The 26,045-nt window shown below is 44.1% G+C and overlaps 1 protein-coding gene across 1 annotated transcript in view; it reads left to right on the top strand.

Moving 5' to 3' along the window:
* Window positions 1-200: 200 nt before the first annotated feature.
* pard3ab (par-3 family cell polarity regulator alpha, b) overlaps window positions 201-26,045 on the top strand; it is a gene marked incomplete at its 5' end in the record, with an annotated part of 192,381 nt that continues 166,536 nt past the window's right edge. Inside the window, one exon of the mRNA XM_079219908.1 lies at window positions 201-320. Coding sequence (XP_079076034.1) covers window positions 201-320 — 120 coding nt within the window. The remainder of the gene's footprint in view (window positions 321-26,045) is intronic.

Raw genomic sequence — 26,045 nt, 5'->3', positions numbered from 1 at the left:
ACAGGTGGTCTGAAAACACGCCGAAAACAATGTCGTCCGGAGGGGAGGAGCGGAAAGACCTCTAGTCCTCGCGCGCCATAAAGGAATACCGGGAACCGAACCCAACGGGAAAAACACATGCTCCTTTTTCCCCTCTCCTCCTCCTCCTCTTCTCGGGTTTTCACTCCGAATCCGGGGCCGAGACCTCGGCCACTGAAAGCATGAAAGTCACGGTGTGCTTCGGCCGGACGCGGGTGGTGGTGCCGTGCGGGGTTGGGAATATTAAAGTGCACAGTCTCATCCAGCAGGCTGTCATGAGGTACAGGAAGGCCATCGCCAAGGTGAGTGGCGGCTACTTTGTTTGTTGTCTTCTTTTTTCTTCTTCTTCATGCGGCTTTTGTGTTCCTGGAAACAATGTTACGACGTCCCCCAGAGGAGGAGGAGGAGGAGAGGGGGGGGGGAGGTATGCGAGTGCGCACTCAATATGGCGCTAACTTGGAATGAAACGCAAAGAAGAGATGCCCGTTTTCTGGTGTGTTTATACGCTCGCTTTGCACAGTTACTTCAGCTCGCGAGCGGAACACATATCATTGTTGCGTGCGCGTGCCATTCTCTCTCTCTCTCTCTCTGTGTGTTTTATTTTATTTTTTCAAAGAAAGCCCCACCGCCATTGTGGCTCTTGTGTTTTTTTTGGGGGGGGGGGTAAAACAAAAAAGACGCAAAAAAAACACCAAACTTCCTCTGGGATTCGAACCGTGGCGCCGAGCTTGTAGCAGCGTGACGTGGGAGTTTCTGGGACAAACGTGCACAAACATAAACGGTTGAAAGGACTTGGCAAGTTGGTAATGCCTCTGGAAGTTGCCAGCCAGAGATTAGCCGACTAGCAAGTTAGCCAGCGGGGCTGCAAAAAGTATAGGACTGCGGTCTGAGGCGTTCAAGCTCCGGGAAAAAAGTCCCACTAGCTTTAGTCCTGTGTCTTATGGACGAACACCCCAAAAGTGCCCTCTTTGTTCTAACTGTAATGAACTCTGGGAGGCTTGGCTGGACTGTGCAGTACAGACACACATGGTGCCCTGAATGCAACAACACCTTTTTATTTAAAATAATTATGTTGCATTTAGGACCAAAAAGCATAGTTTTCAGAGAAGAAGCTGTCTGTGCCACGCTCCAGCTGACTGGTGGAGGCCGGGACCTGACACATGAATCTTAGGCGATAAAAGTCAGACCTAAGTAAACTTGTAGGAGGGTGTGCAGCAGCAACAGATAACCTCTTGAACCTCACATGAGACCAGCACTGTCACTCCACTGTGATCTTTGACGTTTACATAATTCATCTTTTTTGAGGAGTTCTGGTTTGCTTGTTCAGAGCTTCGTTTAGGGTACAAAGTACGTCTCGTGAATAATGAACTCTCTTCCCGCTAACTTCACCGGCGGTGACCTAGAAGTCGTGCCGTCTCCCTCGTTTCCCGGTGAATAATTCAGCGTGAGCAGACAGAGGATGTGTCTCTTCGTGGTTGAGAGCTGCCAAAACCCGGTTGAAGGACGCACGAAACTCTCCTTCTGACTTCAGGAAAATTAGGCTTTTTATTGGGGTTTTAGTTTGTCCTCAAGAGGTTTAGAAGAAGTAGCTTTCTGAGGAAAAAGTTCTCCAATTTTCAGAATTGAGTTGTATCTCAATATTACATTTCCCAGGTCGGTGTTGCAGGTCTGCTGGAAACGAGGCCACGCATTCATTCAGCTCTCATTCTGTCTTCTTTCCTGCTTTTGATCTAGAAAAAACAGAGCAAAACAAAACCCAGAGCTCCTCATGAACTTCTCACCCGCAGCAAAACAAGCTGCCTCCAAAAAAAGAGAGAGAAGCAAACCCCGTTCCATTTAATCGCCTCATATCTGTGTTTATGGCTGAGTCCCGCCCAGTTTGGAGTCTCCTCTCGGAAACTCGTATTGTGTATTTTTTCAGCTCTCCTCAATACTTTTTACATTCGTTTTCCTGCTTTAGTGTTTTGTATGAAGCGCTGTGTCATCAGGGAGGAATGCTTCCTGCAGAAAGGAACGGTGCACCTCTGAAAGGAGGCGTCTCATCCCGGCGTCATCGTCTCTCTGATGCCACGGTTATGAGCGTTCAGACACTGTTTGCTCAAGAGGAATCTTAGTTGACGGTTTCAAAGCCTCTGGAACGTCTGTACAACCTGTGGTTCCTCCCACAGATCAGAGGGTATACGGTTCTCACCCATTTTCACTCAGCGTGGCAAGCTTTTTTTTTTTTTTTTTTAAATGACACCCTTGACTGGAAAAAAAACTGTCTGCCGGCTTAACGCCCAAAAAACCACAAGTGTCAACGGCGCGCCAGAGGAACCGCGAGAGCTGCTCTTCTTTTCTGACTGTTCCCGATGCTCGGAGGGTGTATCGGGTGTCAGGACTGTTGCGTCCACACCGCACATTTCCATTCACAGCTTCAGTGCTGGAGTTTCCTCCGGAGGAGTCCGGGCCATATTGTGCACATGTTTGACCGTTGAGGCAGAAGGATTTAACGGGACGTTGAGCCCGTTGCTCGTACATTTCCAGTTCCGATGAACCCATTGGAGCTGCAATTTTGGTTATTGACTGAGGCCATGGCCACACTACTACGTTTCCATTTTAAAACATTGATCTTTTTGCTACGTTCACACTGAGCGTCTTCACTACTTTTAGAGTCAGAGCCTAAAGAAAGATATAAATAGAGAAACATCTAAAGTCCCCAGAGCCTGAGGTGGTGTCTCAATCCAACATGTTAAAGATTATTCAATTTAAAATGACATAAAACCGAAGAAACCATTTAATTCTCACATTTGAAAAGCTTAAACCAGCAAACTCTGACATTTCTGGTGTATGAATTATGTAAACTGATACAATGGTTTATCTTATAGTCCCTGCTAATAGAGCTGCAACGATTCATCAATTAGTTGTCAACTTGTTTAACTAATAGCCAACTATTTGGATAACTGCTCAATTGGTTTGATTAATTTTTCAAATTCCCTAGTCCAGCTTCTTAAATGTCAATATTTTTGGTTTCCTTCCTTCCTCCATGACGGTAAACTGTATCTCTGAGGCGCGAGGACGTCATCTTGAGCCGATCAGATCATCGACTAAATCAATTAATTGAGAAAATAATCAACGGATGAATAACCGTTGATCGCAGCCCTCGATTTTAACTTTTGGTAGAGACGCTTGCGCTGTACATCCAGAACGGTTCAATACGAGTCCTTTTTGGTTAATGGGGTGTTTCTACACAGGAAAGAGTTTGAGTCATTTGTGATTGACAAAATATTTAGCAAAAAACACTCGCTTAGTTGTGTTGCATAAGACGTGAAGAGAAAAATGTGTTTGTGTGTCAAACTTGGACATTTCGCAGGTTTAGTTAAAGACGTGATCCATTCCACAAATAACTGTTATTAATTAGTGCGCTGCAGCCTTTGATGGCGGACCGGCTGGAGATGAGCCGGTACAGTCATACAGAAATGTGCCACATCTTCAAAAGGAAGAGCGTACACTTTTTTGGGTCAAAAGAGCGACATAGTTGCACACATGAAAGGGACATTAAAACTCAGTCCGATAATGAGGAAGGATCATGGTGTCACATGTCCAAGGGTCAGCACTTGGCTTGGGCTAAATATATCCCTCAAATCACCGTGTATCATGTGATTAGAGCTTTTACTTCCATGGATCGTCGTTAAAAACGCAGAGAAACAAAACGACTCTTCAAAACCGTCTTTGTTTGTCTTTCCACTGTTCCAACAATCACCAACTCTGGTTGGAGAGTTTGAAAGAGAGACTAGATAAGTAACCGATTTAAATCCCTCCCCCCAAAAAAGTAACTACCGTAACATTTTTCCCTGTTTACCAGCCCTGCTTCCAGTATCGGCCGGTGACATTGAACGTGACACGAAACCCGCACGCATACGTGCTTATTTAGGTGGAATAAAGACACTTGAGTCGACCTGAACTCAAACCTTAATTGTTCTACTTTTGCAGTTGTTCGCCGTCATTTTCGCCCAGTGCGTCTATTTACCACAGTTGCCAAGACACAAAATTGGCGCCCATTGTGTGACTGCTGCATTGTGGACCCTTGAGCCACACCGCACCTGAATGCAACACTCTTTACGTGCAGCTTTTTAAAATGTTGTTTAATCTCTCCTGTTTTCTTGCAAACGATACATAAGTAGCACTTAATGGCGTCAACATGAGGGGGATTTATGTCTCTTTAAACGACAGGGGCGCATGCATACCAAGCTTATTTTTTTAATTCCAACTCAGGAATTTAGAGAATTAATTTGGAGAAGTATCGTCCCAAGTTCAGGTGCGGACAAAGGATCCCTTGTGAAGTGAAGATCAACAGTTCGTTCTTCTCGGGTTTAGTATTTGTTTCCATCGTGACCGGAGCCAAAGAGACCTCAGCTGTGATTGCGTAGGTGCCGTAGATCTTCCTCATGCTCCAATCACGTTCCAGCTCATCTGTTTGATGTCACCGTGGGGCGGGGGCGGGCAGTGCAGGATCAAAAGCTTCGCTGATGATCCCCGGGACGCTGACTTTGCCCTTGACCAAAACACTGTGAAAAACGTCCTAAAACATGACCTGGCACAGCGTTTAATTTCCTAAAGGAGTCCGGTAAAAGAAAGACAATCGGCCACGTGAGGCTTCCTGTGTGGAACTGTGAAAAAAAAAAACAGCAACGGCTTCATACAGGCTTTAAAAACAGACACATTCAAAGTAAAACTCCATTTATCTTGAATCGAGCGGCTGAACACCAGGAAAGACGCCGCCATCTTTCCTCCTCGGGATGCGACATGACACGCTTGTTTGTTTTCTTTCCTTTCCCTTTTGCCCATTTATGATGACGTTGGCATAATAACCGCGTTTCCCACAGCTCTTCTTCTGCTGCGCCGTGCACTTTTGACGAGGGATAATTCTCGTTGTTGTTCCAACTCGGCGCCGACTGTCCTTCTTTCGAGCGCTCTGACCTCATGGCGTTGACGCAATAACAGAAAAAAAAACGCCACTTTTGCTTTTCGCTTCCATTGCAGAGGTTGAGCTCGTGCTGTTAATCAGGACTGTTTACAGTTAGCGCTATAATGACGTTCCCCTTTAAGTGGTCAGCAATGGAAGAAACATGTGTTACGGGTCAAAGCATCAGCACCCTGATCGCCCAGCAGCTGTAGAGACGAGACTTGGAGACTTCTTCAAATAAAGGGGCTTTTAGGATCATCCAAGATCCCTTTCCATGTCCATCACTTTTTGCATCTTCCCACAACCCGTTTTGTCACTTTTTGGCGTTCTGCACAATCCATGTTTTTTTTCTTTTATCTTCGTTTGTTTGAAGCATACGGAAGCCATGTGACACCCCACTTTACTAGTCCGTGTTCAGCAACGTGGAAGTTGACTCCTTAGATTTAGTACATGACTTAGTACTTGTTGAGACTTGCTTGGACCTGGGTCGCTGATTTAGTTTTGTTAGCCGATCATTAACCGCTAACCGTGCTGCGGTTTTAACGTTAGCCGATGCACAAACCGGGCAAATCCAAGATTTTTCCGCCGGCTGCAGTGCACGAGCAAAACGGGAAACGGAGTCCCCGGGTCACCCGTCTGAGTACATTGATGTCACGTGTGTCGTCCTGGACACACGCAGCCACTTTCCCAAGCGAGTTTCCATCAACTAGTCTAGCCGCCCGCGTGACGAGGCGTATGAAGTTGAGTTTAACGTGATGGCTGTGAACGCAGCAGTGCAGTGTGTTTTTAAAAAGTGTATCGGTCTGTGAATAAATGCGACAACGACTCTGTGTCTTGCTTGCTACCCGGGTTAGCGCTGAAGTTAGCGACAACTTCAACCCGCTTTTTAGTGACAAAGTTTTCAGAGTGAGTGTTGTTTGTTTACTTGTTAACTGGTTATTAATCATCACCCCGAGCTTGGACTTCCAAAAAGATAATCAGCCGTATATAATGACACTAAATGCACTAATAACTTCACACATCTTCTGTGTGGAAAATCCGGCTGATCTCAAACTATCCAAAAAAATGTAATGATCCCTTCAACTGGAAATGAGCACAAAACCGTAAAGGTCGCCTGTAATGCGACCCGTTGCAAACTGATCCCTCGGCCGTGATTAAGGCGGGGCAACACACACACACACACACACACACACACACACACACACACACACACACACACACACACAGTTAATGAGAGACCAGATCATTCGACTTAATGACACAGAGAGAGCTTAAGTGGTTTACAGAGTGCTATGAAAACAGATCACTTGAACCCTGGCGTAGATCCAGTCAGCTGAGCCTTGCCACCCCGACCGTGTGGACCAAAGCCTGCTACATATGGCGCAGAATCCCACCCGCCTCTCCAGAAGGGCCCCATGAGGCCCCCACAGACAAACAAAGTAGGCCAGACACTGACTGACAGACTGACAGCCTATTTTTAGGTGATGGACGCCTCAAATTTATCAACGGCACTTGAAGTTCTTTTGACGAATGCTCGCATCACAGGGTGGCGTTTCTAAGGTCAAGCCACACACACACACACACACACACACACTCACAGACTCTGGTTCTGCTGTAAACTTTCCCCCATAAACGGAGGAAGCTTCTGGGGCAAAGAAATATGAACGTTTCTGTGATATCTTTTTTTGGTCCACCTTATGTTGCGCAGGCTTTTCAGCTGGAAGCCATCGTTTATTTATCAAAGAGATTCTCTGCGTGTTTTCCCAGAAGAGGGGGGGTTGGATGCTGAAAAGACTCATGTGTGTTTTATTTTTTCTTCTTCTGCAGAATACAGTCATTGTAGGAGCCGACCCACACGTGTGGGTTGACGGCGGGTCGATTGCGCGACTCGGGCGCCAAAATGCGAGTCTCGTCGGAGCGATAAAACATCTGGCGCGGCCGTGTTATTCAAGTTGTTCGCAATTTGAGCGATTGCCTCAAGAACAGTGTCATTACTTGTGTTGGGAACACTGCGTTGTATTCATCTTTGTGCCCCCCCACACCCCCACACACGCACAGCGAACTCCGTTCAAGTCCGCTCAGGTTGAATTTACTCTTAGTCTTGTGGTTTGAGCCGCAGCAACATTTAAATAGTCTCAACCGATAGTTATAGTGAGCCGGGCCAAGCATAACTAGACGAGTCATCAACTTTCTCCCATAATGAACGTCGGGGGTTACAAAGCTCAACGAACAATGCTCTCTTTGGGCTCCTCCGGTCATCTTTACCTCTGCAGCTCAAGCATGGAAACGCTTTTTAACTTTAAATTCTCTTCTGTAGTGTAGCGTGCTAGAGGGGTCTTTCATGCCGAAACACATGGGCTGTGCTTCATGGAGCTGACGGGCGGCCCAGCGATCACAGACCATCTGGGAATACTCCCTCACTCAAATCTTTCATTTCATTTACACAGCTGGAACTTTAGGCTTTTATTATAACCTACCTGCGAATACTTCATGGATTTATCGTGTAGTGTCTGAAATGTCCAAAATCCTAAAGATTTCAAATAAAGATGCACTGATACTGATATCTAATATTGGTCGGATTGGTGACTCAAAGAAGCCGATCTGGTGTCAAATACCATTATTTGAATAAGTAACCTATGTTTCCTGACGTATAAAGAAAAATCCCAGTAACAGCTTATTAATTAAACGCTAGTATTAGACGATACCTAAAGCCCAGGTACCTGTGCATCTTTTTTCACACTCATGTGCCAATTTCTTCTTCTAAATGGTTTTGAGTGATGAATACAATAGTTGCCGGGCGACCAAACCATTAATATACTGGTCATTTCAGCTGATCCCACAATGTTAGAATCCTTCGTTTACTAAAGGTACAATATTTCCCCCCTTTTGAAATATATAGTGGAGGAGTAGAAACGCTTCAACTGGAAACGCTCCCTCTGTCAGAGTTGACCTCAGAGGAATTTTGGGGTTTATTACAATTTCCATCTTATGTCGGGATCATTGGGAGATCTAGTAACGCGGAAAAAGATAAAAAATATGACAATATTGAAAGAGTTCTAATAAAAAAAGGTCACAGGTTTCATCTTCTATATTCTGTTCAGCTCGTTACCATCGGTGAAATGTAAAATTAATGTGCGCTTGTTTTCGGCAGACCGGCCTTGTTCACGAGCCCGAGTGTCCCTTGTCCACCCGGCGGACGGCCACTGACTGAAATGTCAAGGACTCTGTGTGTGTGTGTGTGTGTGTGTGTGTGTGTGTGTGTGTGTGTGTGTGTGTGTGTGGCGGAGCACAGGGAGAGGATTGTCTCTAAAGGAATGTCAGGACACTGAACAAACAGCGCGCTGCTCCGATATTTTCTGCGTCCCTCTGTGACGCCTGGAGCTGCGATCGAGTCCGAGGACTTCGTATTCCCACCCAGCTGCTGTCGCACGAGGGGCAAGATCTTTTTTATTTTCACTCTTGTTTTGTTGTTTAGATGCGGGGTTTTATTATTTTCTCCCGCTTGCCTGTGAGAGATTCTTCCTGCCAGAGGCTTAAAATAAAAATGTTATTCTCTCGCTCGACCTTCATAGCAGAGCCTGTTGTTCCCACCCAGCTGTTAATTGCCAGCAGCTAAATGAGAAACCTGGTGGTTTAGCGATGCAAAAATAAAAGGCCCGATGCTCAGCATGTTCTCCATGAAAACCCGAATGCATTTCGAAGGGATCGGCGACATTTAGCTTGAACATGGAGCACACGCTGCTCAGAGGATGAAACCCAAATGATTCATGAGCGTAGATTAATGGTGTCCCCTGAAATTGAATTCAGTACTTAGGCTGATGAGGCTTTGTCTGCTAAATATAGGACGGGCCGAGCGGGAGCTCTGCCTCTGGCGGAGAGATGATTATTGGCCTTTCGGGGCGAAGCCGAGGCGTGAACCTCATCCTTCACTTCATCCTTCACGGCAGCGTCGGAAATACACAAGGGCAAAACTGCCCCTGATATCACAAGGAGAGGGGCAAAAAATGCCCCCATAATTTCCTCTAATAATTATGATAATTTAATGAACTTAGAAATGTAATGAAATTAGAAAATGCGGCGTCCGCGTTTAAATCAACCGCCTGGACTTCCTGTCACTCGTAGCGCCGCTGCTCTCACAGCTGTTGCGCAACACACAGGACAACATGCGGACAGGCCGCTGTTCAAAGACTTTCAAACTGGCTGCTGGTCCTCTAGCAGCGCTGGAAGCGGCCGCCATTCAGACGCACTTTCTCACGTGAAATCCACCGAGCCGTGTGGGGCTACGGATAATATTATGAACCCAGACACGAGGGCGTTTCGGGGATTTCCACAACAAGTATGAAGCAGAAAGAGTGGCTATTTCCATGGTGGGAGGCGGACAAGAAACCTGCACGGAGATAAGCCACGCCCCTTCTTTGGCACATCCAGCTCAATGACAACATTGATGACAGTGTTGGTCAGTTTGTCTGCTTGACAATCACATTTTGCTGCAATAAAAATTATTGAAGTGAGATGAACAGACTGAAAACTTTATCTTCTTAGATACAATATGTTGACAAAGTTTTCCTTTGGGGACTGTGAAAAAAACGGAATAAATCGCAATACTCAATATATCATAGTATCATGATAGTATAGAATCGTGGGACCTGTGGTGATTCCCACCCCTAGTAGGTACAACGTGATTAAGGTAATAATAAACAAAAAAAACAATAAATATAATTTTGAATTATAAAAAAAGAAAGAAACAAGTTATAATTGTTAAAAAAAAAGTAATAACAATAAATTACCACAAAGAAATAAGAATACAATTGAATACGATTGTCTGATTTATGTTTTCTGTTTGTTCTTTTGTTCAAAAAATCTAAGAAAACACTTTGAATCTGTAGACTACTGCCTAATAGTCGTATTATTGCCATTTGATGACAATTGCTCATATACTTTAAGCCTAAATAGGTATGTTTATTATTTTGAACAACGGTTAAATGTTATTTCAAAAAGTGCCCCCAATTTTTATTGAATTGCCCCTGGATTTCAGTCGGTGGGGGCAAAAATTGTAAATTTCCTACCCTGCTTCACGGGGGGAAGTGAACTTCATCCTTCACGGAGTGACCTTCATCCTTCATTCCACCATTGAGAGTTGAGCAGCCGCTGTTATTATCGCTAAAAAAAGAGCAGAGTAACTGGCCTGCCAGCGTGTCTGAGATTGGAGTGAGACACCGAGAAACGTTTAGGTCGTGATCTTCGCAAAAATAGAAGATCTTTGATGTATCGAGTCTTGACCAATCAGCGTTAAGATGTCTCCAGCGTCTTCATTTCCCTCAAACTTGTTTTTAATGGAAGCTAGTCAGCTTGCTATCACGTTAGCTAACGTGTTTGGGTAGTGTTGGCGTTAAAGTTACTATATGTTCCGTTACAGTTCAGTCTTGCTTGTAAAAAACCGTAACGTGATGAAACATGCTGTAACCCCCCGTCTGGTCCAGTTCACCAGTCACTCGTTAACGTTAAACCGGCCCACCGGAGGATCTGGCTGCAGGTTGTTTTTTTACTCAAAGTAGAATGAATCAAATCACGTAGTTGGGCTTAGCCAACAACGTGACGTCGTGGTCATAAGAGGCCCAGATATTGATCAGATGATGCGAATGAAAGAGTTAACGGAAGGTGGAGGTAAGAATAGACGTGAGAGGAGCAGTACAGTTTCCCTCTGTCCCAGTATTTCATACATATTGATGAAGTAGGGTATGTAAATGCAGCCTCTGCTCCAAGGAGATCAATTGCAGTAAAAAGGGCTCACATTTGGCAGATGTAAAGCATACATGTGTATGTTTTTAGTGTTAGTCCATTTTTATTTTATTTTTTTAATTAACAGCTCAGGGATAATCAACCGATTAATCGATTATTAAAATAATCGTTAGTTGCAGCCCTAGTTGTAGCCAGTTTAACATGTTGATATCCGTCCATTTCTCACTCTAGTTTATGATGATTGAAAGAATGAGGCATTGATTCATTGCCGCCTCCGTGATTCCAGTCATTCCAGGTGTGTTTTTGACATGGCTGGTCTGCACTTGTCGGGTGTTCAATATAGAAATTCTTGCACAAATTAAATTAGGCTGTTTTGATATGTCACACTAATTTAATTGATTAAAAAATAATAATCGACAAGTTTTAGAGTTTAAATAGTAGGTGAAAATAGTTTTTCCACTGCACTGGTCATACAAGTGGAAATGCCACGTCCAAAATTCTACTACTTTAGGTCTATTTGCATCTTTTACGGTTAGGTTTGTTCAAATGTCATTCATGGCCTAATTTATAAACCATTGTATTCTTACAACATGGCAAATATAATAATTTGTTGTTTTAATGTAAATAATCAAAATGGGGAGGTTTCATGCCGATAGCTTTACATTTCCCCTACATCTTTCCTTTTTTCCTGCTATTTTGTTGGTGATTCAAAAGATTAATTCAACATTTTACATTTGTAAGCATTCGATGCATCCTTTTTAAATGCGTTTCGTCATAATAAATTATATTTAAAAAGAGTCCTGGTAGAGCAGCATTGGCCTCTGAGTGTCACACACACCACAAACTGGTTCCCACTTAACTCGACCAGTCTGGCAAAACCAAGACCAACCTTGAGCTCTTCTGGCCATTCACGTCTGATTCAGGGTACGTTTTAAAAACTCCAGTTTATGGTGTTGCGCTTAAGTGCCGTCAGACACCTCACGCCCAGATGGGACAGATGGCACCGCGAGAGAGTGTTCCCTTTCCCGTCCCTCACCTGAAGCATGCTGGGAGTCGCTGGTGAGGGAGTGCTTCAACCGTAGCAGACCAGTTTAAACGTGTCAGTCAGATAAACTGAACTTTCAAAGTCCAATTTGAATACAGATAAAAAAACAAACGTATATCTGACCATCTGATTGGGTAGCAGGAGAGGAACTCTCTTTATTGCCGGCTAACGGAAGTGAGAGTGCAGGAAAGAGCTGTGCACATGGATCCCACATGGGACCCGAGGTTAATGATCACTGACGAGGTTGCGATCCAATTTCATCAACTGTGAAGCATGAAACTTTCAGGAATTGTTTTGGAGAGAAACCGTGTACTTGTTGTGTAGCTCTGGTTCATTCAGTGGAGGGATTTGAAGATGAAAGAGGCAGCCACAACTCCGTGAAACCATAAATAGTGTCGACCAAATCACGGGGGGAAGAATTGGAGCGGTGAAAGAACAACTTGAGGAAATGTATGGAGGTTGAGCAGCTATTTAATTAGAGCTTGGTTCAGGGAAAGAATACAAAAACAACAAAGAAGTCAACCCAAATGCAGTTAGTTGGCTTTATGTTCGTGCTACAGAAACTGAAGCAACACAGGGTTTTGATTTTTGGGGTGATGTCACTTCTTGCCTATAAGAATCTGCTGACGTTTCCTTCTGCAGTAAAAATCGCTGTGCTGCTCGATTCCCAGAATATCAGTCGACTGAAGGACGTGATGAACAAGAACGCTTTGCATGAGAGTGGAAAGTTTACGATGTGCTTCTCTTCTAACATTAGAGATTATCTAATCGCACCAATGCTCTAAAATATTTCTTTTTTTTTATCGGCAAAGTATGAAGTTGCAGGTACGAAGTAGCTTGAAAAGAAGAAAGAATTAATGCAACACGGCTGTGTTTATTTATTGCACAAATCGTATTATCAATTGCATTTTTGTATAATGGAAAAATAACAGAAAAGGTAGGAATAAATAAAACCTAAATAAAGTAGGTAAGTCCGCTGTTAGCTGCACTGTGAAATATTGACTGTTTAACTGCTGGTAACAGACGTCCTACTCGGTTTTGAATGCGCATGAATGAGTTAAATTTGAATAAAGCGGTGCTTGTGATGAACAGAGATGGATTCTTAAAGCAACTTGAATGCAGCGCATCACAGCGGGGACGGTCGCGGCATTGGCTGAATAAAAGCTTACTGTGTGTGAATGAACCGTGTCAGGTTTGGCCTCTATTGACATGATCAGAAGTGTGTGTGTGTGTGTGTGTGTGTGTGTGTGTGTGTGTGTGTGTGTGTGTGTGTGTTCGTTCAGCTCCCACGTTGGCCCTCTCGCACACATGAACTAGGACACCAAACCCAACACGTCTGGCATTTCAAAGAGGAGGCCATTTGTTGGAAACAAGCGCCCCATTTAGACTTTCCTGATCCTCGGATTGAACTGTGCCCAGAATCGCTACCCATCTCCCCGAAGCCGGGACTTCTTTTTGCACTCGCGTCACAAAAAGAAAATGCATAAGCATCCGGTGCGATGGTCGTTTAAGCGGCTGGGGTCTTCCCGGTTTCAATCAACCAGAGAGGTTCTCTTTGAAGGAAGGAACAAATGGCTGTTCATGAAACTGCCCAAAAGAGGGGCGTCCAAGTTAAATGTACTCGTCAGGCTTAAGGACTCGGTGATAAAACAACGGGGAACAATTGTCATGGGGAAGTCTTCCAAGATGGCGCTAATATATTGCAAGATTTATTTTTTAGTTAAACATTTTTTGTATTCGTTTTCAGACAAACTCTCGTAACGGCACATCTGTAGTTAGTTTAACCAAAACAATTATCTTTTCCTAAACCTGACCGAGTCACGACCTTTTCCTAAACCTGACTTAATCAGGACCTTTTCTTAAACCTGACTTAATCGGGACCTTTTCCTAAACCTGACTTAATCAGGACCTTTTCCTAAACCTGACTTAATCAGGACCTTTTCCTAAACCTGAGCTAATCAGGACCTTTTCCTAAACCTGAGTTAATCAGGACCTTTTCCTAAACCTGACTAAATCAGGACCTTTTCCTAAACCTGACTAAATCAGGACCTTTTCCTAAACCTGACTTAATCAGGACCTTTTCCTAAACCTGACTAAATCAGGACCTTTTCCTAAACCTGACTTAATCAGGACCTTTTCCTAAACCTGAGCTAATCAGGACCTTTTCCTAAACCTGAGTTAATCAGGACCTTTTCCTAAACCTGACTAAATCAGGACCTTTTCCTAAACCTGACTAAATCAGGACCTTTTCCTAAACCTGACTAAATCAGGACCTTTTCCTAAACCTGACTTAATCGGGACCTTTTCCTAAACCTGACTTAATCAGGACCTTTTCCTAAACCTGACTAAATCAGGACCTTTTCCTATACCGGACAGAGTCACGGCCTTTTCATAAACCAGACTGGATCACGATCTATTTCTAAACCTGACTGAGTCGCGACCTTTTTCTAAACTGTCATTTTTCTGTATAAATACACGCTTCCTTTCCTTCGCCTTCTTCACTTCATCCACATTGCGGCAGGGAATCACAGCGTTCAGCCGTTGATCTTTGCCGGCCAACGTGATTCTGAGCATGAACGTTACCAGCTCTCATCCCCTTGATTTCCAGTTTAAGTGACTGCAGCTTCAAAGTCACATGCCCTACTTCTTTGCCAACTTCACGCCCGCGGCAGCAGTGGCATGACCCGCACAGCAAAGCCTTGGAGGCTTTCTCACGGTCGACTTCTGGACCTCGAGCGACTGGCCGCATTCCTTACTGACCCACTAATCGAGCACACAGATGACCGCGAAATACCTTTCACGATAGACCGGGCCTCTTGACTACAGCTATAGGTCTATACTGGTTAAACTGCTCATCAATCAATGGTGCCTTGAAGCCCATGACTGCATTTAATGTCCGCCCCTCTTAGTTGATCGACATTGAAGATTTTATTTGTCGATTCAGTCATTTTTTTTGTGCTTTTATTTTTCTGCTGCATGACTTATTTCCAATAAACTTTAGAACATTTCTTATTTGTGCAACATATCTGTAGCTCAGGGTCGTCCTTAAATCGGAGGATCGGCGGTTTGATCGCGCTTTTCTGCCGCCGATACTAATTGCTGATGATTGATTGATCCATATTGGCAGATACGGATCTCTTTTTTGTTTTGTTTGAGTATAGCAGTTGGTTTACACAGCTCCACACTATTCTTTTATGGTTTTGTTCTTTTGCTACCGTCCCAAAAATCCTTTCAAGCCCTCTGAAGTCAGTGTCAATCATAAAACAATCTAAACTTTATCTTTTGCTATAGTCATCCAAAGAACTAGGAAATAAAAGATAGTATTTTTTATTGATTTTAAAAACTAATCTTGTCATTAGTTCACATGCGTGCCGATCCACGACAATGGTCCGGTAAACCACAAACATTTCTGGTCATCACGAGTTTCCCAGTGGGGCTTTTGAGAGTCTTTGAAACTGGAGCTCTGTTGATTAGTCACATTGAGAATCTCTTTCCTCGAGGAAGGGCTCCGTTTGCGTTATGAGTTTTGTGGAGAAAAACCAAACAGTTGGTTCAGTGGCAACCGGCCTTGCTGTTTTAGAATAAGGTCGTAAAAACAATGTTCGGTCTTTTATCTAACAAATATCAGGGAAGTTTTCGTTTCTGAAGAATTTGTCGACTGGTTTCCTCCCGAAATGCCGTTTTCTCTCCGTATAAAGCTCCGTCAGACCCAGAGTCCGGCCCGGCTTTGTGGAAGCTTTGGCACGGAGACCGAGATGCTGCAAATACCTCTATCTCCACCATCCAGACTCCGTGGATGGAAAAAGCGTCGCTCCTGCCAAAGATTGTCCAGCTGGTTCTCTATAAACAGCAACATGAATTATTGTCTGTTAATTCTATTTTTTTATTTGGATTCACTCCTTATTTCCAGAGAGGATTATTCAGCTATTACCGACATACAGAGAGAGGCTGGGACGGATTGAGACATGGAAGTTTAGATCTCGTGAAAGGGTTGAAAGAGTTATTTTGCAGACGATGTTAAAGTGAATGGAGGCAAAACATTTTAACTAATGGATGGCGGTTAAATGTTTGGAGAACATATTTTCTAAATACAATTAAGCATTATCATGATAAATGTGCCTTTTCTCTCCATAAATTCTTTATCTGCGGCCCGGTACCAAGGGGCCCACGGACCGGTACCGGCCCGGGGGTTGGGGACCGCTGGTATAAACCATGCTATGAATTATTTATGAACCAACCCCTCTTTAAAACCACTCATAATATATAGATAGGAATGGAAACTGGTAGGTTTGGTGTCAAAAAAAAAAAAAAGTGACATACATATTGAAGACACTAAAGGTGAATAGGGTTAAAAAAATAATAATAGATATCACCATGACTTTTCCCCAGTTGATTATGTACATTAACTTTTCAGAATGTATAGACTCAAATAGATTAAGTAGTCAAATAAACACCTAAGTGTGTGTTTGCATGTTGTATCTCCACTAGTCTGAAATGTATCATGTTGTGGAAACCAAAAATCCATTTCCAATCGGTGCATAAACAAACAAGAAGGCCCCTGAATGGTGGAATATTCCAGGCTTTTTGCAACAAGAACAACAACCCACTACGACTTGTGTTTTTGTTCCACATGTTTGGAGATGTTTGACTTCCTGGTCCCGCCGGCTGCTTTGGGAAACAGGAAGTGTTCTGCCGTCACGCGTACTGTATCCACGTCTGTTGTCTCGCTGGACCAGACAGCGTCCCTGACCCGGCAGTTTATCCTCTTACATCACCAGCGTTAGGACTGGCAGAGGATAAACGGGTGCACATACCGTCTGTGTGCATATTTATGCATATATACCACTTCGCCAGCTTCCGACGGACACACACACACACACACACACACACATAAAGTAGAATTCCTCTGTTTGCATTAAGAGCGAATCAGAACTGTTTTTTTCTTTCTTTAAGCTTTCATGTAATCCAGTAAAAACGGTAACAAAACAATATATATATATTTTTGACATCCTTTGTTGCATAATTCAAGAACATGTTCAACTATCACATTTTAGATATAGATGGAGGTATTTTTAAGTCAAAGGCCAGATGTGGTCTTGCATACTTCCGAGGTTATGACTGAGATTTCCTCATTTCTTTCAGAGAGCCAAATGAAAACTCATCTTCCCTCTCCTCACACGTTTCTCTCCAGAGTCTAGGAGGAGATAAGGACTGCAATCTGCATCTCCGTCTCCCGCTGCTCCAACCTCCCTTCTGCCCACATCCATCTCCTCAGCTCCATTACCTCCTCCACCGTCATCACAACCCACTTCTTTAAATAAGTCTCTGTCTCTGTCTGAGGCTGTGAGTGTTGGCGAAGCAATCGTTGCAGCGTATTATCCCTGCCATTTTTTTTGGCGGGGGGGTTTCAAATGATCCAAAATGTAATTCATCAATGGCGAGTGTTTAATTTGTCCTGCAGTGACTGAAACATAACTATGTATTTAATCATAGGGCCCCAAAACGGATTCCAATCTACCAGATGAACATCTTTCCTCCCTTTTTTCTGAAAACTCTTCTGCACAGATGTTAAGCGTCCTTTCCAGCTTTCTGTCTCTCACAGCAGAGGGGACATGTTGGCAAACTAAACTCTTCATGAGATGCAATATTTACTTCTTCTGAGGAAGTGCTCGTGCGGTGTTTGGTTCCAGCATTAACGCAGAGATGACTAATCGGGTAGGAGGGGGGTGTCTTGCTCGTGGACTTGAGTCTGTTGGCGGACACACGCCAGCTGTTGCATTTTTAACATGCAGCCTGCAGAGTAACTGTGCTGCCAGACACATGGACTCTCTCTCTCTCTCTCTTCCTTAAGTCTCTCTATCTACCTTTTTCAATACGCTTTGAAAGTGAGACGTTCAAGTCTCGCTGTCAAGAGTTCCCCTCCGTTTTGAAGTGTGTCCATGAACGTTACACAATGTTGTGCGTCTGTGCGTGTCTGGACCCGCCTGTCCCCGCTCCCTGTCTGCACAGGCCTCTGTAGATGTTGGCTCACGGGTCCACACGCTCTGCTCGGGACGTCGGAATTGCCGATCATTGAGGTGTTGGCAGATGCAGATCCCTTTTGGTTATAACAGGTTTATATAGCAAGATTTTTTTATTTTTTTTGCCACCGTCCCATAAATCTTTTCAACTTGTTCTAAAGTCGGTAAACCATCAGAAATTCTAAATGTTATCCGTTATACAATGAAATTGGTGTCTGAATTTAAAAAAAATAATATATTAAAAAAATCGCTGAAATACACAAACAAACACAGATGTACAAGATATTAGTTTCAGTGATGTCTTTTTTTAGAACAACTCAAGACTTACCTGTTTACGCTGGCGTTTGTTTTAAATACCTGATGACCTGCCTTTATCTGTTTTTATTTATTTATTTTCACTATTTGTTTTATTGTGTTTTTTACTCCATCTTTTATTTAGTTTTTACTGTGTTTTTTTTAACTGTACAGCAGTTTGTGACCTCTTTTTGTCTGTGAAATGTGCTTTATAAATAAAATAATTATTATTAAATGCACGTTTCTATATCATACAATAAGTCGGCAACCTAAAAAAAAAATTAGATTATGCGTATACATTTGTTTCTATTTAAGGTTAACTTGAGATATAAAGCATGACTGATATTCACATTGGGATTTTTACTTAAATTCTTTCCTTGCTTATTTGTTTGAATTTTTTTGAAGGAGGCCTCTATTTAATTTACTGACCTTTCTTAAAAAGTCTCGTACTGAAACTGGCTGCAGAAGTCGTCTGAGTTTTGTTCGGGCCGAGCTCCTCTGCTGTCGCAGTTCTGCTTAATAGGACGCATATCAGCCCCCGACAAATCAGCCTCCTTATTTTTTTTGTGCCTTTTTCTATTTGCTGAGCTGTAATCTGATATGGCCCAAGGTTGCTGGCAGTTATTCCTCTGTGCCGTCGAGCGGTCGCATGATGTTGGCAGACCGAGTTCTGCCTCTCTGTGTGTGTGTGAGTCCATGTTTTACAAAATAATCCCACGCACCGCTGTCTGCCCATTGACCAACTGTTCCCACTACTTCTGCCCCCGCAAATCCTCTTGTACAACATCTCCCAATCCCCCGGATAACATTCGGCGTCATAACTGGATCAGGACGGGTATGTGCGCAAGTTGTGTTTTTATTTATTTAATATCTGAGACTGAGATCTGGGGTGCGGAGGGAGAGGACGGTCGTCAACGTGTTCGGACCTGATGGGAGTGCGAAGTGACGGCAGCCTCTGTGGCGCTTTTTAAAAGGCCAAGGTTTTTTTTTCATGTGTATGTGTGAGCATCAGGACTGTGTGTGTGTGTGTGTGTGTGTGTGTGTGTGTGTTGTTTTTCTAGAGACGTCAGAGCGGTGTTTATTTAAAGCTCAAAACTGAAACCCAGTCTGGACAAGTTTAAAAAACAAAACAATCGACTGCACATCCAGCGGAGACTGGGCCGAGATATCAGAACATGCTGTGTGAGTGAAGCTTGAGAAGTTCACAGACTGCATGCTCTGCAAGTGTTTTAAGTTTGAATATTGTTTTAAGGATTAAAAGGTCATTACTGAAAAGATGTAACTTGCGTGTTTATGCTTTTGTATAAACATCAAATCGGTGGCATAAAATGATCTTAAAATGACGATCATTTAAAATCGCAATTATTTCTGGGACCAGATATTGTCCAACAACATTTTTAACAATAATTTGCATTACCACTGTTAATAACTGCTATTGTAAAAAAAAGAAAAAGAAATAGAATTAATTCCAGATCTAATACATAGCCGTGAGAACTTGTTAAATTAGACAACAGCTTAAATCATTAAATTTTTCTAATAATTCTTAATGCATCAATAATATATTGCATGAACAACCCTTCTTGTTATAAATATTCTTCACTGCTGTGATTTTGCAATGATGCCGCACAGCTGCTGTAGAGCGATCCTGTTATTCCGAGCGCTGCCGTCGTCACAGTCGACTGCGTCTTCATTACACCTTTGACCCAATTGTGCAAGAGCCAACTGTTGCATATATTGTGCGTTGACATGCATATGAGTATTATTTTTATTTATTTTTTCCCCTGAGGCCGCTTGCGATCGAAGAACCGGTTCTGATCTCATCGTCGTCATTCTTTACCTCTTCAACTGGTATTGCCACTTGTTCTCACTGGAGAGGGATTTAAGTGTCGCCCCTCTCGCTCAATCCCATCTTCCTTTTGTCATCTTTTTTTTTTTTTTTAAATCATTACATATCTGGCCTCTCTCTCTCTCCCCGTGGGCCTCTTGTGTATAACCAGCCGTCTCGGAGGCGACCGTTTCCTCCTCTCATTGGCCGAGGCGAGCACTCCGGGTGACCCCCGGGGGAATGATGTCAGTCTGTCTCCATGGCTGCGGTTTTGTGTTTGTCATCCGAGGGCCGGGGATGCGTCTCTTCTTGGCCGAGCTTCCATCGGCGAGAACAAAGCCGAGCGAGAGGCTGCGTCTGCAGAGATTAAGAGGTTCGACGTGTTGCTTCCAGGCCGTTTCTGCTACACACGGACACAGCTGTGCTGCTGCGGTCTGCTGCACGCTCTGTGGCCGCCCTCCAGAGAAGGATGGGCTTCAGCGTGCACGACACACAGACTAGAAATGCTGCTTTTAGGCTGCAACCGCTGATTATTTTACTCTGGATTCATGGTTTGATCAATAGAATGTCATAACATTGTGAAGGTACTGGGCGCAGAACACGACGGCAAACATTTGAGAAGCGGGGACCAAAAAGGTTTTGTGGTTTTGCTTTATCAGACTTTTATCAGACTTTTCTATCATTTAATTGCCCATTCCCATTTTTGAGGTTTGTGTCCCGTGTTGGCAGCAAGTTTACTCAAAGCATTCACAATGGCAAGTAAAAAAACTAATCCATAAGCTCGCGGCAATGAGGCTCACAAGAGGAGTCCTGTTAGTTCGACCCCGCCAAAAAACAACCAGTGGACCTTTTTCTAACAGATGCTTGTTCCTGTGATGGATCCATGAAAGCTTTGCTTTATCACCAGGAATCTCTTGTGCAACATCTGTCTGCCTCGAGGCGTTGGAATTTGTTGTGATTTTGAAGCAATCAGAAATCGATGCCGTGAAACGGGTCGCTCCGGAAAAGAAGTTTCCTGAACGCAACCGGATGCTTTGTCTGGAAGACTTCCGCCTCTCGACAGACGGGATATCCTTCTGTCTCATTCTTCCACAAACCAGATGAGCGCAACCACGAGATCGTCTCCCGATAAGCAGTCAGTCGTTGTGCCATGAGGAATGCCTCAAGACGGTGTTTTGTAACCCGACACCGACTGACTGATGTCGGGCCGCAATCGTGGTGCTTCGTTGCCTCTGGTGGAATTGGCAGATGGTTGATTGCATTGACAGAACATTCCAGTGAATTGACGTGCACATCCTTTGCCGAATGTCCAGAATTACTTGTCAAACTCCACCCGTCCAAAACCTCATGGGTGCGTTGAAAGTTTCTCAATCAACACGGCATACAAAAACAACCGGCCCACTGCTCCCGGGACGGCTTCTCGTCCAGAGTGTCGATAACCAGCGACACGGCGGGCAATCTGATACCCGCCGTCTCCCATGCCAGAGAGCGGGTTATTGTGTTGCAGCGTGTCGTCTTTCAGGTCTGGACTGCAGTCCACACGTGCACACGGACAAGTTGCGCGCATAAAATGTCCCACACACACATACACGCATGCAGCACGGGATCGGAGGATCAGGGTGTAGTTTGAGGCGCAGGTACATTTGACCTGTTTGGTGCTCTGCGAACACATTTAGCTCGACGCCGTCTTTTTGTTCTGCTCGTGTGCCGCGATGCTAACGAGCCCCGGTTCTGGCCGGTTAAAGAAAAGATCACGTGTCCAGCTCTGTCTAACGTTACTTCTACGCCCATGTTTTCAGAGATGCGCTCGCTGTCCCGACGGGAGTTGCAGGATCGGGTCAGGTCCAGGCTTTTTATATTTTATTTTTGATGGTCTGACGCCGTAAAGCCTGACCCGTTTCTGATCCTTGTTTGCTTGAAGTCACCAGCTGTCCAAGTGCACAATTGCTCCGGATCGCTAGTTTCCGACGCACCTGAAGCGGTCGCCTCCGACTCGACCGGGCTCTTTGTCTCCATCTCTTTTTTTTGTCTGTTCTTCTCTCTCATGGTTTTTCCTCCACCTTCGTAAAGCTCGATAAAAGAATAAAGCTTCCTCTTGTCCCCGATCTCAGATCTGTCCGAGGTCTCGTTCTGGCAGTAATCCTGTGAGAAGAGAGAGATTCTATTTTTCTTTCTTTCCTCGGCTGTCTTGCTTCCGCCCTCTCCTTTTCAAAGTCCCTCGTCATGCACGAGCATGTTTTTAAGTTTGGCCTGAAAATGCTTAAAACCCAAATTGTCTAACGATAATTTGTCGAAGCACCCTTTTCAAGTGATGTTTTTGTTGCACCACATTAGTTCGTAGGCCTCTTTCTTTAGGGGTATTCATCGACTGATGCCCGGTCTAAGCTTTGCCTTTTAGGAAAAGCCGTCGGCGGATACACTTTTATTTCTTTACCCCACTCTGACTTGATTTCCATCCTTCTCGTTGAAGGATCAAGAGCAGTTGGGCCGGAGGGTTGGCGGCTTGTGTCTTCAATTTATCAGCCAGTTTTTTATAAAGAAGCCAAACTCGACAGTAATCCTGTCCGTGGACCAGGAGACTCAAATGAGGCTTTGGTCATTTCGTATTGGCTAGGATGGATTTCTCTTTGGGCGGGGTGGGTTTGCATTGTTTAAGAGGATGGCTTTCAATAGCATTTTTAGCATTTGCTGTGATTTCCTGTTCTGACTGAAAGGAATGTCATCACAAAGGAATACTTTCTGTCCATACAGTAATGTTCCAAAGCAAAGCATTGTCGTCTTAAATTAATGTCTGATGTTTCTACGACTCAAATTCAGTCTGTTTGCCCCCGACACCATGAACAAATGCTGCGATTGCTGTATAACGACCACGGCATGCAAACGATCCGACCGGACAATTTAATACAGTCGTCCTTCCAGTAAACCTCTCACCTGCTGCTCTAAAAAAACAAACTGCTAAAACAACAGCAGCGTTGACCCGAATTAATGGTTTTAGCTGCAGCCAAAGAACACTTAGCGCCGTGGAAGTCAGGAGTTAGGGGTGGTTTGCGGTTACGTGTTCGGGCTTTTTATCTGCGGCCCTAATGGACTGAAAGTGACGATTTGCTCTGATGTGAAGGCCTTCGTTCGTGAACATTGCGAGATTGGATTGGTTGTGCCAAATATAGCCCGATTATTTCAGCATGGGCACTTCTCTGAGCACTGTGCCGGGGGCCTCGTGCCACGCGGTGAATGGCCACCGCAGAGATTGCCTGTTTAGAGCGATGTTTAGGTATCCCGCGGCGATGATGCAACTTTAAGGGCCTCGCTTGGCACTAGTTGACGTGCAGGTTCCTTTTAAGGTAGACCTGTACCAATACGGTCCGATTACAAACACAGACATCATAGGTACCTTTTTCTTTTTTAGGTGCTCGACATGATTAGCCACCAGCCGCCGCCATTTTGAGAGTCGCATTACTTTTTTAACGCGTTGCAATTGAGAAGTGATTCCAAATGTATAGTTTTTACGGAGCTTTTTTGAAAAGTGAAAATATGATGAGCAGGCTTTACATATTTTGTTGCCAAATAGTTTACAGAGGCAGATTAAGGCAAATATAGATATATAATCTAGATTATAATATAGGAGGAAACTGGTAAACAAAAAAAAAGTAAAGCAAGGCCGTCAGATTCTCTCTCATCCCTCTCCGCTCTTATCTTTTAGTAACCAGCGGTTGGTGGGAAAACACCAGCTTCCTTATTGATTCCATTGATTTTTTTTTTTTAAGTAAACATTCAACCTGTGTGAAGGTCGCGGCGGCGATGTGCTAGAAGAACAATGTGTTCACCTGTTGATCCTAAATGCCGCCACTGAGCTGCTGATACCTGCAGCAAGGGCCACATGATTAAGATGCACATCTACGATGACTCGGCAATCTTTATATGTTTGTTATCGTCCTGTAAAGAGTTCGGATGGCACATTCATGATGCGTTACAAAAAGATGGAAACGTTATCTCTGCCAGCGGCTGATGAGAGGCTCTAAAACCCCCTGAGTTACTGCGATGGAATCCAGTTTTTCCCTTTTTTGGAACAACCCGGGAGGAAAAAGAAAGAGAGAAAAGAGGTCTGCGTCATGAAACATCCATTAGGATGCCTCTGGTTCGGCCTCGGGCGGAAACCTCCTGCTTCTGTGTAGGATCCTCTTGTTCATTTGCATTATTTATGTTTTTTATCAGGCACAATCTGCTTTAATGCAACTCCAACTGAATGCAAACGGTGGTTCTCTCTCCACGCTGAAAGTCAAGACCCTCTTTGTTAATTCCACCGATTAATCGTACCTGCCCTGGGTTTTTAATGTCTGCTCTCAGGCGGTGTAATTTTGGACTATTTTTAGAGCGCAGTGCGTTAAACTGTCAAGCGGCTGCCTGTTCCGATCAGATACACGTCCGTCTCTGAATGGCCACATTGTTTCTGAGCGCGCGGCTCGGTGCCATTCGGGGGCCGCTTGCTTCATGCCAGCGTTTCTCTCTCTGGTTTCTGTCTCTGGGTTTGTTCTTCTTCCCCTCCTCCGCTTGGGTTTTTCCTGAGACGACGGCCGAACGGAAGGACACGAAAGAGTGAAGCACGGACCGATTGAAGGAGGAGAAGTTTTTGTGAAATGATCAATGCTTTGAAAGTTATTAGCAGGACTCTGCATTTTCTCCTTGTTTCTTTTTTCATTTCTTTCTTTTCATTTTCTCCCCCGAGGTGTTGATGACTTCACTTCCCTGCTGGGATCCGGCCGTGGTTTTTTTTGAGACATAAACTTTGTGACATGTGGGGATATGAAAACCCTTAACTCTTTTATTTACAACCTGGTCAACACTTGGCCTCAAAAATGTGATGTTGTTATACTTTTTGAGAGTTATGTAGTAGAAGAATTAAGATTCGGGGAGAAGGAGGAAGTAGGAGGAAGAGGAGCTCTTCTTCGCTGAAACCTCTTAACCCCACACACACACACACACACACACACACACACACACACACACACACACACACACACACACACACACACACACTGGTCGGTTAATTCTGCGGGCTGAACGACAGGCGGCGCCCCTGGCAGCAGTCCAGACTCTTGGATTCCTCTCGGCTCTAACGTGGAGGAGAGGAATGTTTGGCTCTTGAATCGGGCAATCAGTCATGTAAACGCTGACACGGATGACAAACACGTACATATAGGGCTGTCATGATGATAGAATTCCCCCGGCAGCGATAATTATTATTATTATTATTGTGTGGTATGCGCTAGTATTACCCCACATTTATCTCTATATCATTAGCTTAGAGAAAATGGCTGCATTCGCTCTCCTGACCACCAGGGGGCGACTCCTCTGGTTGTATAGAAGTCTATAGAAAATGACTACTTCTCCCTTGATTTATTCCCTCAGTAAACATTGTAAACAAGCGAAATTGTAGAATTCAGTACAACAGTATTGTTGTTCTTGTGACACACATGCACACGTTCTGGCCTCAGTCTGTAGTGATATTATTCAATAAAGCTCAATAATACCTTCTGATGAAACTATTGTTCTATTTTTGCATTCGTGATATTTACACATACAATATTTAATTTGCAGGTTTAGCTCCTATATTTATATCTGAAGTAAGCATTTTGCACCAAGATAACTTTAATTTTGAAAAAAATAATAATTGGAGGACAAAGATCTCAAAACCTCTGTAAATAAAACTACCACCTGCACTAGGGGTGGGGGGAAACCGATTCAGCATAGTATCGCGATAGTTTGCGTGGCGATATTGTATCGATACACGGAACCCAAGTATCGATCTTTTTTTTTTAATGTAATCAATTATGGGAGGCATCGGAGAAAGAAATGAGAAATGCGCCGTCCGCGTGTAAATCAAACGTCTGGACTTCCTGTCACTCGTAGCGGCGCTGCTGCACAGCTGCTGCACGGCGCACAGGACAAAGTCCGCGACACGGCGCTGGTCAAAGACGTTAACTCAAGCAAGAATCAAACTGGCTGCTGGTGCTCTCGTAGCGCTGGAAGCGGCCGGTGTTACGGATTAACATGCGACCGTGTTAACTGGTGACTTCCGGCCGAAAGCCGCCAGTTAACACGGCCATCTGTTTATCCGACGCAGTTCCTGGAGAAGTAATATTATGAACCCAGACATGACGG

The sequence above is a fragment of the Taurulus bubalis genome (assembly GCF_910589615.1).
Source record: "Taurulus bubalis genome assembly, chromosome: 1".
Lineage (NCBI taxonomy): Eukaryota > Metazoa > Chordata > Actinopteri > Perciformes > Cottidae > Taurulus > Taurulus bubalis.
This window is presented reverse-complemented; position numbering and strand designations above follow the sequence as displayed.